The sequence below is a fragment of the Oryzias melastigma genome, linkage group LG24 (assembly GCF_002922805.2).
Source record: "Oryzias melastigma strain HK-1 linkage group LG24, ASM292280v2, whole genome shotgun sequence".
Classification (NCBI taxonomy): domain Eukaryota; kingdom Metazoa; phylum Chordata; class Actinopteri; order Beloniformes; family Adrianichthyidae; genus Oryzias; species Oryzias melastigma.
The window spans coordinates 19230424-19247016 of record NC_050535.1 but is presented as its reverse complement, the minus strand read 5'-3'; the positions used below and the strand labels follow the sequence as shown (position 1 = coordinate 19247016).

The window sequence follows — 16593 nt, the reverse complement described above, 5'->3', positions numbered from 1 at the left end:
TGGAGAATTTATTTTCAATTATTCGCATTATTTCATCAAAACAAAATAAAGCATGTGCATATCTGCGCCTGTGTGGGTGGTGGGATGGAATGCACAGCGTTTGTGTGCCACTCTTCAGCTTGTGTGTTCTACCATAATATCTTTGCTTGTTTACTCTGCTCTGTTGTTGCTACAAAGTTAAGCACTTCCTGTTTGAATATTCTGGTTCTCACAGAAAAAAACGAGACAGGAAGCCTTCTTTAGCCTTCTCTTCATCACCCTCACAGTCAAACAGACTGTTGTAGCACGGAGCTTACAACGATGTTCTCTGCAGTGATGTCAAGCTGCAGCTAAAAGCCATTGGTAGTGATATCATCACAGTCATTACCTAAAGGTTTGGCAACATATCCAGCTTCACATCTTCAACTTTGACATCTGGTACACATTTGAATAAACATCTACAGAGTTTGAGAAACCAACGTCTACAGCAGGAGTGGGATAACTTTTAGACTTGTAAGCTACAAAGGTCTCTAATATTTGACAGTAGGGCCACACGAAACGCAGATGAGTGTTTTTGTAATCCACCTCACAAGAAAAAGAAATAACATGGAATCTGGATGAAACCCCAACTTTAATTTGAATGAAAAATACTTTAAAACTGAACATTTTGGAGTTTTTATTTCAAAATTTGTGGCGTTTTATCTCATGTTACATCCACTGATGGGTTGATGTCCCCTGGGGGGAAAATGCAAACTTACAGAAATGCTGTGTTCATGTAGTGTTAAAAATAATCGAAAAAATGCCTGTCCGACTTGAAAAACACACACGAACGTCAACAATGTCACAATGCAACAAAATTAGCTGCTGAAGCTTTTTGCTGAAAATGGTGACGCAGATTACTTTAATTTCTGAAGGGATTTGCTGAATATTACATTTGCTAAAAGACTGGAAATTTTGTTGAGAGTGGAAGTTGACCTAAATTTCTGAAAATTTTGTGGTAAAATTGCATGCTCAAAAGTCTCACACCAATTTTAAAAAAAATATTTATTTTAAATATGAGATATGTTCCAAATTAGCCCAAAAAACGCCATATAAAGCAAACTCATTGCCTTAATTCTGGATAAACTCAAAAAATAGCCTAAAATTTCTGAATAAACTAAATTAAAAACGTTAGCTTGTTGCTAAAATAGAAGCTAAACTCTGAATTAACCAAAAACGTTAGCATGTTGCTAAATACTTTAGCAAACTAACTTTTAGGCGATACGATAAAGTCCAATTATTTTATCAAAAATGCTAAAATCTAGATATTTCCTATTCATAAGGGATTTAAAGCTATAAAAATGCATGGCATTTGATAGAGAAATGTATTCATATTGACTTGGAAGAAGCAGGCTTACAGTTGAATGTCTTTTTGTTTGCATTGGATGTACATAAAAAGACAAAGATGGTAGAAAAAAACAGAACTATCTTATAGCCAACATATCTTGTTCATACATGTGGTTTTCAAACGATACTGCAGTTGCCCAATCGATTTTTCGATAGGTTTCTAATATCTTTTACATCTATACTGATAATAGTTTCCTTCTTCTCTGACTTGTATGTTGTTCCAAATTCAATGAAAATACTTCTATATTTTGACATTGCTGGTGTGTTTATTGCTGTTATGAGACATAATTTAAGTTAGTCGTCAGTTCAGGTGAAGCAGGAATACAGGTTGATATTTACCTTCTAGCATCAGCTCTGTGGACGGTGGGAGAGTAGGATGAGATGGGATCATGTAAGAGCCTTTTACAAATTTAGAGACTAAATTTAAAGGCAGATACAAACACCGCATTGCCACTCTTAAATCTGTTCAGCCCATCCATTTTCTAAACCGCTTTGACCCCTTTGGGGTCACAAGGCTGGGTGAAGGCAGGATACACCCTGGACAGGTCGCCAGTCTGTCACAGATCCACATTCACACCTAAGAGCAATTTAAAGTAACCAATTAACCTATGAAACATGTTTTTGGACAGTGGGATGAAGCCAGAGTCCTCTGAGAAAACCCACCGGATGCCGTTTTCAAAAACAACTCTTTTGACAAAGCTCTTTTCCAGGTCAAAGTCACAAACAGGAAGCCAGCTTCAGACAGCAGAATGGTCACAGTAGGACAAACCGTCACCCCACCTGCTTCACGTTGCAGTAGACCCCTCTCTGAGTGTCAACAACTCAGATAAGATGGTCTATCCAACAGGACAAGGAGAACTTTTTAATGGTGCAAACATTAAACAAGTCAAAGAGAGAGTTCCAGAAGGATGTCAATTAGTCTGTTAGAGTACAACAGAGGCGAGCTTGAGGCTGATCATCCTCATCCGCAGCAGCAGCATCCATGCATCACACCCTTCCAGTTCCTCTCCCTGCAATCCAACTGGAGGATGATTATCAGTCATCCAGACACCTCTCCTGGTGCTGAAGGAAGGATATTAGACTTCCAGGAAGCGGTAACCTCTTCAGCTGCCAGTGTCCGACCATCTGTACAATCCGCATTCTGCAAAGCTGCAACAATGGGCGTGGGGGGGCTACAAGACACAGCACAGGTCACATCAGAACTAGAAACAAAAAAACTAGTAACTGTCAGGAGCCAGGTTACCTGCTTTGTCTTTGATGTTGCTCCATTCAGAGTAGCTGTCCAGGTGCTCCATCAGTCTGGAGCAAAGAGACACATCACCAACGTAATCCAGTAAGATGTCAATGATTGGCCCTGCCCACCGGGAGATGCTTGGAGCAGAGATCATCTCACAGAACTGTCGATGAATAGATCAGTTAGTGAAAGAAGAATGAAAAAGTCTGAAGGTAAGAGCTGTAAAAACATCTGTGCTACTAAAAACAAGAAGTGGAACTTTATAGTTGCAGCTGTTTTAATGAAACAAAGACTGTCTGGATTATGGGGGCAACAGTCTAGGCTTCCCTCTCCCCAGCCACTTCCTCCAGCTCCAGAGGTGTTCCCAGGCCAGCTGGGAGACGTAGTCTCTCCAGTGTCTCGTGGGTCTTCCACAGGGCCTCGGCCCAGTGGGACATGCCCGGAACACATCTCCAGGGAGGCATCTGGACAGATGCCAGAGCCACCTCAACTGGCTCCTCCGAGCTTTCTCCAGGTCACTGAGCTTCTCACTCTATCTCTAAGGGAGCGCCCAGCCACCCTTCAGAACAAACTCATTTCAGCCACTTGTAGTCAGGATCTTGTTCTGTCATGACCCAGAGCTTATGACCATAGATACTAGAATGAAGATTGACCAGTAAATTGAGAGCTTTGCTTTCTGCCTCAGCTCTCTCTTCACCACAACAGACCAGTACAGTGACCATATAACAGCGGACGCTGTTCCAATCCACCTGTCAATCTCATTACATTCTTTCCTTTCCTCATGAACAAGATACTTATATATAACTGCATGTACTTTTTAATTGACAAGTTTCATTTCTGATGAAGCTGCTTTAAGTGTCCTTCACAGTCTCACTTTTATCAGGGGAAACTGGTCAGTAGGGAAGGGTTCAGGTGTGTTGTAGTTCTCAATTTTCTGCTGAACTGAAAATGGTATATAACTCAGTCACCATTGTCCCTGAGCTCAGTGTACATTTTCACCTGTTTCCATCTGTTAGAATAGGAAATACTTTATTAATCCCTTTGGAAATCCAGGTACCAGCATCCGCACAGCACCACGAATGGAGTAAAATAGAATAACAAAATAAAGTAAAATAGACTGAATACAGCCAAATATGCATATAGAAAAGGAATAAATATAAAAAAAAACAAAAACAACATTGCATGATACCCTGAATGATTGGACATATTGCACTGGTAAGAGAGTACTGCACATGTATTCCAGTTAAGGCTACGCCCCTCCCCTCTTGACCCTCCCTCTCCCCCTCCTGCCAAATGCAGAGTTGTGCAGCTTGATGGCTTGGGGGACAAAGGAGTCTCTGAGTCTGTTGGTCCTGTTCTCAGGGAGGAGCAGCCTGTTGCTGCTCTGGCTTCTCTGTTCCCTGATGACAGAGTCCAGAGGGTGGCTGGTATTGTCCATTATAGCCAGCAGTTTGTTAAGTGTCCTCATCTCTGCTACTGTCACCGGGGGGGGGTCAAGCTTCATGCCGACCACAGAGCCCACTCGCCTAATCAGTTTGTCCAATCTGTGGGCACATCTGGCGCAAGTCTAGGAGGAAAACCAAAAATGGGACCATAGCAAAAACTGTACACCAGTGAGTTTTTTAAATAAGGGAAACAAAGAAACTGCGTCCTGAAAAGCAAAAAGGAAAAACAATTAGTATGCTGGTTAAATCAAAAAGACAAATACGGAATTGGAACCTTGGTCAAACATAAAATAAGTTGTGGTTTTAGGCAGGGGCAATACGGGCAGCTGCCCGGGGCGCCGATTCAAAGGGGGCTGCATCTCAGCGCTGGGAGGAAAAAAATAATCTACGCATCTATGGTTGTCTACTACCTGTTATGTTTTGAACGGCCTGAAATCAGCGAATATGCGCCCTCTGCTGGTGCAGGCCGTCTTACCCAGGGAGTCATTCAGGGTAGAACCGCCACTGCCACCAAGATAAAGGTGTAGGATCCTCCAAAGAGTTGCAGTTAAACCTTCTATTGGGCCCCCTAAACAGCACTCACAAGCAAAATGCCTGCTGTGGGCCAAGCAGACATGAAGACTCATTCTCAAACAGTTAGGTTTATTGTGTTTAGTGTAATCCTGAATGGTCCAGATGGATGGAGTAGTGGGTGGTTAGTGGATGACCACCATGTCCCAACAAGGCTGTGGCATCAGCAAAGAGGTGGTGGAGTCATGGTTTGGGCCGGAATCATGGCAAGAGAGTTGGTCGGCCACTTTAGGGTCCCTGAAGGTCTGAAAATGACCTCTGAAAAGTACACTATATTAACAAAAGTATTGGCTCACTCATCCATCAGAATCAGCTTTCACTTGGTCTGGCCACAAGTGTATATATCCAGCACTCAGGCATACAGACTGTTTTTACAAACATTTGTAAAAGAATGTTCCGCTTTCAGGAGATCAGTGAATTCCAGCGTGGAACTGTCATAGGATGACACCTGTGCAACAAATCCAGTCATGGAATGTCCTAAATATTCCACACTCAACTGTCAGCTCTATCATAACAAAATGGAAGAGTTTGGGCACAACAGCAACTCAGCCACCAAGTGGTAGACCATGTAAACTGACAGAGAGGGATCAGTGGATGTCCTCGCCAAAGTTTAGATATTTTAACTCAGGTTGCGTCACACAGCCCAAATCGCGTTACAGAACTTCTGATTGCATCTGTACATTGAGTTAACATTAAAACTGGACAAATCTTTCGTGTGAATGATGTTGTAAACGCAGGTTAGTCAGCACGCTTTCATGTGCACACTCTTACCTGAACTCCTTTCGTTTGGTTTGTCTCTGGTAGGTGTTGGCTGTGTAGCACGTTCCCGTCTGATCTGGTGGTTTTAAGAGCAGGATGAGGCTGGCTGCCGTACATACAGTTGAAACAGGACTGAGCATCACCTCCGTGGTCCAGCAGGTACTTGAACATTGGAAGGTACTTCATAGAAAACATGAAGACAGCAGGGAAGGTAGTGGGGTGGGTGGGGATACTGGCATTAATGTCGGCACCGTGCTCCACAAGCAGGGTGATGGTCTGTATGCAGCCTTGCCTGGCGGCCACCATAAGAGGCCTAAACACATCCAGGTTTGGGTCAGCACCATTAGCCAGCAGTGTCTGCACAGCATCAATGTTGTTGTTGATGACAGAGAAGTATAGGGCCGTGCTGCGGCGATCCTCATACAGCTGGGACCGCTCCACAGACAGCTGAGCATTGACCTCAAAGCCTGCGTTGATCAGCATGACCAGTATGTTGTCACGGTTGTACTCTGCTGCCAGGTGCAGTGGGCTGATCCCAGTCCGACGAACTCTTGTCTTACTGGTGACTGGTATCAACATGGTGACAATCCTTGAAACAAGAGGTAACACAGGAGTGAGGAACAAGGATGTAAAGGTGAGGAAGAGACTCTGCATCATGATGTGATGGACTAACAACTGCTTAAAAGGTACAAGTGAATGGGAGACCTATAAACACAAAAGATTCTGAAGATATTGCTCCACAAGAAGCAAATGCTCCAAGGAATTAAAAGCTTCTTTTGTGTCAATAATCAACCTCTCTATAGGAGAGGCTGCACTTCCTATTTCAGCAGGATTCTGAGGAGGGAATTCTTCAGATAAGATCAAACCGACAAATTACTTTCAGGAAGATGAACTCAAAGATGTTGGGGAAATTCCTCATACTACAACCCCAACGGCAAGGTCAAAAATAGGAGTATGATCGTGATCAAACATGAACCCCCAGCAGAGACCTAAAGGTCTCAATGAAGGTTTGATGGATTTGTCCTGAGAACAGAAGCTCTAATTTATGACAGCATGAAAGCTGCCATGGTCACTACAGTACTGGGTCAGAGAACAGAACCACCTGTCAAGATTACAAGTGAAACCTTATCCATCATCTAGTTACTCTTGTTCGAAGAGTAGTCTCACTAAAAAAAACAATATCTTCTCTTTCCAACTCCATTAACATTTACGGGAGAACACAGAGGCATTCCCAGACCAGCAGAGACATCTTTTCTATGTTGGGTAGGGTTGTCCTTGTTGGGCTGTCCTGTTATGTCTCTATTTCTTTACACCCACAGCTCACGGTATGGTGTCTTTTTGTGAAGCCCTGTGCGCCACAGGTAGCCTGATATCTGGTCACCAACTCTAAACCAATAGTCAGGCTGAGCGCTCAAATCAAGACCTGGAATCTATTCTGTGCTACAGGACTTCTTCTATCTAACCCATGGTCCTGGTGCTTTTACCTTCCCAGGATGGAGTATCCACAAGACTCACTGGTTTCCTCAAATACAGCCGTGTTGCCTTTTGAAGCATCTCTGGGTTAATCAAGATTTCCAAGTAAAGAACTGGTCCAGCTTCACATTCAACGTTGCCAGCTTGTCAGGAACAAGATCAGTAAGGCAGTAAGGGCTCCAGTCTCTTGTTGATTGGAAGGGTCATGGCCTGGAGGAACCGTCTTGGGTGCCCCAGGCTCAGATCTTGGACCCCGAAATTATCTGGTCTTTCCATGCCTCTCATCCTGACCGCCTTGGTTGTCCACTGGGAGGCATCCCTGGGAGGGTTGTCGTACTGCTAGAATCCCTGTCTGTTCCCGCCTGTCGCTCTCTCGGCAGGAGTCGGGTGGAGAATTGCTGGAGCTGTCCCCTCCCATGATCCCACGTTCTGCTCACCTGGAACCCATGTTTCCATGAACATTCCTGCATTTTAATACCCTGCTCATCCCCTTACAAAATGGCATACCAATCTTCATTCCTGTGTGGAAGTGTCCTTGGGCAAGACACTGAACCCTACTTGCTTCTGGTGGAAGGTTGGCACCAGTGTTTGGCAGCAGAATCACCATCAGTGTGTGAATTGGTCTAAACCCCTTTGTGCCTTCAATGAAGGTACTAAAGTCTTTTACAAGTATTTGGCGATTGCTCCTGCCTGCCTTGCAGCTCACGCTCTCAGTTTCAATCTTGATCTCCAGCTTCTGAAGATACAAACCAGCACCCCTACTGCCAACCATTCCAGTCCAGTCCAGCCTCTTGCCCTGATTAAGACTTCAGGTCTCAATAAACTGTCTGCCTGCTGTGTGCTACTTTGATCTACCAGTCCTCCACAACACCCTTAACGTCCAGTTAGAAACCATGTTATCCAGTACATAAAATAAAATGTTCACAGAAAAAAAAAAATTCTTTGCTTTTTGCTTTGTAGCACATTTTCTCAGTACCTTCTTGAATACAGAGTACTTACTTTGTATACCCCTTTTGAGTAGCGATGTGAATTGGTAATAGTCCTTTCTTCCCCGGCTTGTTGGCATCAGCGTTTTGTGACAGAAGGAGCTCAACTATTTGCTGATGTCCATTCTTTGCAGCTTCATAAAGAGCTGTGGCCCCATCTGCTGCCTGTGTGTTGATGTCTGCACCTGGAGGGAGACAGGGGCGACTGAGATAGGAATAGAGCCATAGGCAGAAGTATGAAACAATGGAATAACACAACATTCATTTATCTGTGCAGTTTTTAGTTACGAGTTAAGATGTGTAAGCAAAGAGAGCACACAGTAGGAGATGTAAAGATGCTGTAGACAACCTGAAACCTAGCAAAACAAAAAAACGGTAAAGCTTGTCCTGTTTTAGATTCTAAATCCCAAACTGTCTTAACAGATTACAGCAGGCAAAAGGAAAAACTCCTGACTGCAGAGTAGATGTGCTAGTTAGTAGGTTAGAAATTGGTGAAGTGAAGGCAGTGGTAAGATGAAGCTCCGCATGGAGCTGAAGGAACTTTTGGGATACCGTGTTTGAGGAGGAAGCGCAATGTGGCCAGCTGCCCGGTCTGAGCTGCTGTGAACAGTGGTGTGATGCCGTAGATGTTGCGAAGGTTGTGTTTGGCTCCAGCCATCATGAGCATCTCACAAATCTCCACGTTGTTTCGGACCACCGCTTCCTGAAGAGCTGTCCAACCCTGAATGCAGAGAGTGTTCACTGCCGCTCCATGGTTTAGCAAGGTGGCCACTATCGCAGGGTTGCTCTTCTCACATGCTGCACAGAAACAGAAAATTTCAGACAGGACGTGGACGTTCAGATTCACACTAGCCAGTGGTTAAAGGCAAGACTATTTTCATTTTCAAGACTTCATTTTTCTTAAAAAAAAATGTCATTTGTTCATAGACACATGTACAGATTTTTACATTAAATTCAACTGATGGCCAGATGTATTTGCATCATCTATATTTTATGATCAAGCTTTGACAACAAGGCCTACTCAGCTCAGCTCCAAAAGCCACGCCCCCTATGAGGAGATTTTGAAAACAGAGGCTTCAGACACAAATGACTTTCTAAGGCTCAGGAATTCTTCGCCTCTCCCTTTCCCTTAGTTTGAAGTGCCAGTTGAAGTCGTGTCCGGATTATTAGTTTTTAAATTTCACCCTCCAAACAGAGGGGTCCAAAATCCACAATTGCGAGAGCAATCCACATTGCGCTGAGAAGTGTTTTTCTTCACGTGGGTGTGTTCTGATCCACAGAAGTTTACATTAAAATGTAAGTAATGACTTTTTGTTGTAGCATGACTTTTTAAAGTTATAAAACTGCTGTTATGTATATTCAAGCGCTGGAGGCTCCACGCTAATGCTAGCGAACTGGCGATTATTGATGACGTCATTGAAAGAAAGTAACATCTGAAATATCAACATCATGTCACAACAGCTATCTCCTTTTGACGTCTAAATTAGGCTTTTCTCGTCCTCTAAACCCTTAGAAGAGTTGGAGTCTAACTTTGCTAGCATGCTCTTGTGGTTTTTCTATCTCAGAGAGGACATCATTCCTTTGAAATCTCGTCATCGTATTCATTGTGTGAGGTTTAGAATTTGAATCTGCTTCTTTTATTCTGCTGTAAAATGGTTCAGCCACACCTGTGACCCCCAATACCTTTGTAGAGTGGAGTCTCTCTATCTGAGTTAGGCATGTCGATTTCAGCTCCTTCTTCAAGCAGAACTTCAACACATCGGAGGTGATTTCTGCTGACTGCGATCAGCAGGGGACTCTCTCCACGTGACGTCCTCTTGTTGATCATCCCTGGCTGAGCTGCTCACAACAAGACAGATAAAGTTATGACATCATCATGGCATTTGATGTGGTGGTTTCTGAGTGTCTGCACCTGTCAGGAGCATCTGCAAACAGGAGTCTTGGCCGAACCACGCAGCCTGGTGAACTGCCAACCAGCCGGGTTTGCTGGGAAGCATCAGGTTAACTTCTGGACACATTACCAGTGCCCTCACTTTGCTCACATTTCCTTCACGGATTGCACTGAACAGAGGTTCCTCCTCTCTGCAAAGAAAAGCTTGTGAGTGGATTTGGCACATTCTGCTACAACAGAACCACACTTAGTCCAACAGGAAAGTTTTATATTTACACTTAGTCACAGATCCACACATACAAGCACACACTTAAAAACACAGATACACATTTACAGGTACGTAAAATACTTTTACACACAAAAGTACACTCACTCATCAGGCTCTGGAGCAATATGGACCACACTACCATCGGATTTGCGGTACGCCACCATTCTCTTTCCAGATCCAGTCAGGAATCGGCTGACAGTCCCATCAAAGGTTTTCCTGCCAACACAAAGACAGGAACCCAGAACCAGGTTCAGTAGCAAATTGAATGGAACAGAGATGTCCCCAGAAACCAACCAGGGAAGAGCTGCATAAGCATTCAGCTGGGATTTATTTCTTGAACCCATCAAATCGTGGGATTTGATGGGTTCAAGGAGCAGCAGCAGCTCTGGATTGCTCATTTTTGGCAATTACAGGCTCTTCAGTTGGTGGTAGCACTACTGTGGAGCTTCAACCAGATTTAACCACATCGGTTTAGCCTACATGCCATAGCTGAATGAAGACGGGTGAGCAGGCAGCACTAGGATAATTGTTAGAAACCAGAACACAGCCCAGCCAGCAAGGCCAAGCGAGTCCCATATGGTTTAAAAGGGGGCAGAAAATGTGGCCCCATATGGGTTTGTCCACAGTTTCTTTGGTGGCACCACCTGTGTTTGCTCACATTGGCTTAAGTGGGGACTCAGTGGGTAGACTCGCTACGCTAGCCAGCCACTCTATAGATAGCAGGTCTGCTCACTACAGCAGAGCTCACAAGCTCAAAGGAGCTCATTAGCTCAATACTACAGAGCTCGCTAGCTGGTTACAGGGGAGCTCGCCAGCTCGATACAATAGAGCTTGCTAGCTCAATACTACAGAGCTCGCTAGCTCGCTATATCAGAGCTTGCTAGCTTAATGCCCACTGTTAAACCGTATGCGGCCAACTTGGCCTTGCTGGTTGGGAGTTTTGGTTTAAACAAAATCTCAAAACAATATTTCTGAACAAGCATCTGGTACCAAAGTATAAATTCTCTCTAATCTGATTAAACAATCACAATTTTGTACTTAGTCAAAACACAAAGAAATCCTTAAGGCTGGACTGCTTACAAATCAGGAGGCTTCTCGTTCGGTGGGTTGGGAGAGCTGTAGTGTGCTGGGGTTTGGGCTGCTTGAGGATCATGGAAGCTACAGTTTGGTGGATTGTGGGGAGTGTGGCTGGGATGGTCCAATTTTCTGTCTGCACCGCTGTGTATGCCGTCATGGCTGTGGGGGGGCTGTGGAGTGGCAGTGGGGGAGCATTGCATGTCGCTCAGGCTGCGTTCAATGGCAAGCTGCAGCAATTCGTCATCACTTAGATTACTGTAGAGAGAGTAATCCTCTAAGGCCAGGCTGGGAGATGAACTCGAGTGCGATGTGCTGGGAGCCGCCATGTCCGAGCTGGAGGTTTGAGTGCCTGGGGAAGCAGGAAGATTACCGAGAGACTTTTCACAACAGAAAACTCCACTGCCCGTTCAATACAAAGGTATATGATAACAACTATACTTAAAGGTGTCTTTAAAAGGAGCTCCTAAACAAATCAGCCTTGAACATATAAGATAAAATTAGATTTAATACACCTAATGTCACTCAATACAGATGACTTTGAAGATTTAGTAATGACTTTTCATTCCTAAGGGTTTTGTAATATCTACCTGATGCCAACAGCATGATGTAATAACAGGGGTGGGGGGTAGTTGGGATAGGACATACACAAAGTTAATGGTTTTATTCCTGGGCTATGTCCAAATTCCCTCCCTACTCCCCAGCTACTAAAGTACTATAGTGTGTAATTATCTAGTGCCCTGGATTTAAAAAACAATTCAGACACCATGCTCACTACTTTTTTTTAAACATTAAATAGGATTTTAACAGTTTCCCAAAGTAAAAACCTAATAAATATGAACATTTTGTAAAGAATATTTATAAATACTTTGTTTTCTGATGAAGAAAACTCAGTTTATTAAAAAAAAAAGTAAAATATGTGTTTTCTCAAATGACAAATCATTCAAATGCAATGCAAGTCTAATGGGCATCAATGCTGTTTTCTTTTTTTGTTTGTTTGTTTGTTTGTTTTGCTTTTACAGACTTCCTGGGGATATCGATTTTGGAATTGTAGATTTAGAAAGCTCAAAAAAGGGAGAGAATACTATATAGTGCACTAAGCAGAGTGTAGGAATATGGAAACACCTATGGCTGGATGTTGATAATAATTTCTAGAAACAATTCGATTTGATTTATAAGACCCTGGATAGATTTCATTCAAATTTTTTTCAGTTCTTCCGATCCACCTAGTTCAAATTCGATTCAATTTAATTTTGAGTTTAAAACATATAAACACATTTGTTTAGAAATACATTAATAATCTATGTTTTGAATATATTGATATTAATCTGATCCAGTTCACATACTGTAAATGTATCAGTGAAATAATGAGATTTTAAATATCATCCAGTGTTACATGGATTCTCTAAAGGAGAAGTTCTAACTAAAATGTTCTGCGTTAGCATTAGTCGTCCTATGGGAAATTCCACTAAACGTTAGCATCAAGCTAGCAGACTTTATAGCTTTATGTGCTAAATCGATCTATATTTTTATGAATCGATGATTGATCTAATAAGTTTAAATCGATTCATGTTGATTGTATCAGCCCAGCCCTAGAAACAACCCTGGTCATTCTTCTGATCTCCAAGGGTCAAAGTAAGTTTCATGAGTTAACGGCTATGTCCGAATTCTATCCCTCGTCACTCTATGGTGGGTTTGTCATTTTGTAATGCTGTCCAAATCTAGAATTCCAAAAATCCAGAAATTTCCCACAAGTCTTTGCAAAACCTAGCGAGCATTGATGCTCACTACATTAGCAAAAATAGACCAGAATTCATTGCGGTTGAACAATTTTTGCGGAAAAAACGTGTTTAAATGTTATTTTTTAATAAACCATCCACATTTTCATCATCAGAACACAGTGGAGTCACAAAAAGAGGTTGTATAATTTTCGTGTTGATTAGATTTTCACTTTGTGAAATCGATGACGTCGTTTCAGGTGTTTAAAAAAACTAAAGAAAAGTAGTGACCATGGTGTTCGAATTGCTTTTAAAATCCGTGGCTCTAGAAAGCCACGCACAATATCGTGTTTTAGTATTTAGGCATTAGGGGTGGGAATTCAGGCATAGCAACAGTTTCATAGATTACTGAGCAGGTGGAGACACTGCCACAGAAATGGAGTTCTGCCCACCTACTCAGTAACTGAATATCAAGGACTCAGTGATGTTGAGCTCAATGAGATTTCAGTTAAGGTAACACTGGTAACGTAAGGCTTTGTTTTGGACCCCAACGAATTCTGCTCCTAAAGTAATGCAAACAACAGAACAAGAAAACTTAGAAATTCAGAAAAACTGTCTCACCAAATCACAGAGTCCCCCAAAGCTTGTAAACAGGACAAGTAAAAGCTCCCTCCTCCCTCAGTCCAGACTGTCATGTGTTCTACGGGGTCTGTGTCAGTCAAAAACCATGCTAGCGTGGGGGAGAGCTTATGTAAGGTTTATTTTAGGGACTTCTTTTTCTAAAGGACCTGTTATGTCACTCAAATGTTGCAGGGGGAACTGGGGTCACATGACACCCAAAGACCCAGATACCCCCATATCTTAGGTAAACAGCAGCTTTCTTTAGGATTCTACATTTGTTTGTAAGTGTAAGACAACAGTGTGATAATGTGTGGAAAAAACAGTCACAGGCAATGAACCATTCAGGACATTAAGGACTTGGATATCAATAACAACCTACAAATCACTCTAGACTTCAAACCTATGTAGCATTTTAGGGTGAATATGAAATATTAATAACTCCAAATCTAATTGAAATTATTAATTTTATTAATTGAAAATTGTATCAAATTAACCTCAGGGCACAACCTTCGTAATGAAGGAAAATATTACTCATTAATGATCATCTGCTACTTCTAATCAATAAGTAATAATTAATCAGTCTCTCACTTCAGTAGTAAGTGTCTTTACTCTTTGAAGGGACGTCTTCAATGAACTTAGAAAATTAAGAGACAAAACAACGACGGTACATCAATGATTATTTATTGTATAAAATTGGATTAACAACAGGATTATTGAGTATAAAGGCACAGAATTGATCATAACTTTCAGAGGTAAAAGATAGAAGCAAACTTTCAGTAACTAGCAAAAATAATAAAGAAAGATAAAATAAAGAATAAAACAAAGTAAAATTCTGTAAATTAGGCTGAGGATGTGTGTGTGTAAATATATGTTCTAAGATGGAATAAATGTTTTAGGAGAGCAGAGAGGAGGTGTTTATAATGCGAAAAGGAGGAATTTAGCATCTAAGATTCTAAATGAGCAGACAACTAACTCTGACCAAAAAACAGCAACTTTTTGGAGCAGGAAAAACTCCTCACCGCGGTCTGAAGGTCTGGTACCGTTGGATCCAACGAACCCAGGTGGAGATCCCCGTTCGTTGGAGAGCTCCGAGGTGTGAATCTGTCCGAGACCCCAGCCAGGTGCAGGAGATGAATCTTGACCCACAGGAAGGTTCGGTTCTGCTCAAGTTCTGTTAGCTTCGTCTCAGGTGGTCGAGGGTAGATTATCCACAAAAAGAAAAAAAGGTAGCAACCAATATTAAAAGTTTCAAAGCTGGCCGGGCTAAAAAACGTATTAATTATTTGGTCGCTAAGAATTAGAGAAAAAGAAAAATTAGACTCTATACGAAAGTTAAAATGACTTGAAAGTTCTATTTACGAAATTAATCGGAGAAAAATGTTGCACAAAAACTCTAAGCATACGCAGAAGTTTTCTCCTCTCGAAACTTCTAAAATGTTTAAAGTTTTCTCCTTTGTTCTAAGTTCTTCGTCTGACATCTGAGTCTCTAGATTGTCTGTTGTAGCATGTCTTCTTCTACTCTTCATCTGTTCTTCATCTGATCTTCATCTATTCTTCTCCTCATTCTGTGTGCATATGTTCTAACTAACTTCTTTCGGCCCTGAGAGAAGATTCCTTCACAGGGATTGGGTGAGAGGTAACCAATCAGATTGATTGGAGTAAAATTTATGACCTTTCCTAATTTAAATGATCTCATGTTACCTGATCCTGTGTCTTTGGTGCAGATATGAGGTCTTAAAGAAAAACACTTCTTAACAAGAAAAATAAAAGAAACATTATACCCTTTTTATAAGAATGTCTCATTCTAACACGTGACTAGTAAGTTGATATCACATTTAAAAGAGGATATATATAAAAAGAATTTAATAATAAAAAAAAAACATATATGAAACCAAAATAAAAGAAAAGGAAGAAAGAGAGAAACTCTTTATCTTAACCCTATTTCACATAAACATGCATCACTTTTAGGTAAATTCACACTTAAAACAACAAATATGAGTGTATTTAACTTGAAACAAAGAAACTAGGAATGCATGTTTGACAAACATTTGGTGCACTTCAAAGTTGTTTTTTTTTATATATATATGGCAGCGAAGTTTCCCATCGCTTTCAGGAAACCTGCAAAATGTCACATGTCAACGATTGTAAATTTTGTTGATTAGCTTCAAAGAGAGCTTTGTGAAGAAAGTGGGATGTTTCTTCCGCTACATGCAGTACCATCACCCGACCATCAGATATGGCTCCAGATGCAGCCCTCCTGCTCTCCAGAGAGGAGTTTTATGACACCTGTACCGGGATGTGAATGTTATCTTCCAGGGTTTTAAGACAAATGGTTTCTTGGAGGGGAGGGGGAGTCGACACTTTAATTAGTCAGTTACTTAGGGAGTAAATTCTTGTTCCAGGGTCTGGAAACAAAAATTGTTCCATTCGGGGGCCTTGACTGCTACACCTAGTTCTGAATCATCTGATGATCTACAAGTCAGTTCAGACACAGACAGCCAGAACATAGAAATCAATCAAAACCTAAAAAACGTCAAAAGAGATTCTTAGCCTCTTGGGACAATGTACACTCCATGAGCGAAACAGGCTAATTTAATAACTGCAATGTTTAATAAAGTGCAGTTGGAAGCTTATTCCATTCTCAGCCCATATTTGAAAAACGCCAAAAAAGGGGGCGGGGCTTGTGGAGCCAGACTGAGCAGCAGAGGTGTGGCTTAGATCTATGATTGACTGTTGGGTTATGTACCATATACTGGGTCTTCAATATGTAGAGTGGGTTGTCCCACTCAACATATTCTTTATTTGAATGAGTCAAAAAGCAAAAAGGCAGTACTTTTAAAGTCCCATTTGTATATGTAAAGAGCCAAAAAGAGTTTATTTAGGGTTTGGGTACCTTGTAAACCTCCGACACTCCCCAAAGGTTTTCACCATGGAGCCTGTCAGGGTTAAAAGGAACATCTTCTGCCCACTTTTAAACCATATGGGACTCACCTGGCTTTGCTGGCTGGGGAGTGGTGTGTCTGTAAAACAACAAAAAAAAACACATGGTCTGATCAGTGCAATGTGTTGCCCCCTCCAGCAGATGGTACCCTAGGCAGCCGCCTATGTTGTCTATCCCCAGGGCCGGCCCTGGATGGTTCACTTTTAAAAGCAAAAGAGATACTTACACTCAAAAAAATGATTCAAGCC

General features: G+C 41.9%; 1 protein-coding gene across 2 annotated transcripts; it reads right to left on the bottom strand.

The window, feature by feature from the left end:
* Positions 1–710: 710 nt before the first annotated feature.
* LOC112157620 (ankyrin repeat and SOCS box protein 2) lies at positions 711–16452 on the bottom strand. Of its 2 annotated transcripts, none has more exons than XM_024290452.2 (10): positions 14424–16452; positions 11072–11417; positions 10097–10207; positions 9745–9914; positions 9516–9671; positions 8385–8630; positions 7846–8017; positions 5386–5962; positions 2609–2762; positions 711–2537 (listed from the first exon to the last, which is right to left on the bottom strand). In XM_024290452.2, the coding sequence occupies exons 2-10, from the start codon at positions 11392–11394 to the stop codon at positions 2401–2403; spliced, it is 2046 nt and encodes a 681-aa protein (XP_024146220.1). In that variant the 5' UTR covers positions 11395–11417; positions 14424–16452; the 3' UTR covers positions 711–2400. The 2 variants fall into 2 exon arrangements, with proteins under 2 accessions (XP_024146220.1, XP_024146222.1); XM_024290454.2 differs by lacking the exon at positions 14424–16452 and adding an exon at positions 13405–13660.
* Positions 16453–16593: the final 141 nt, after the last annotated feature.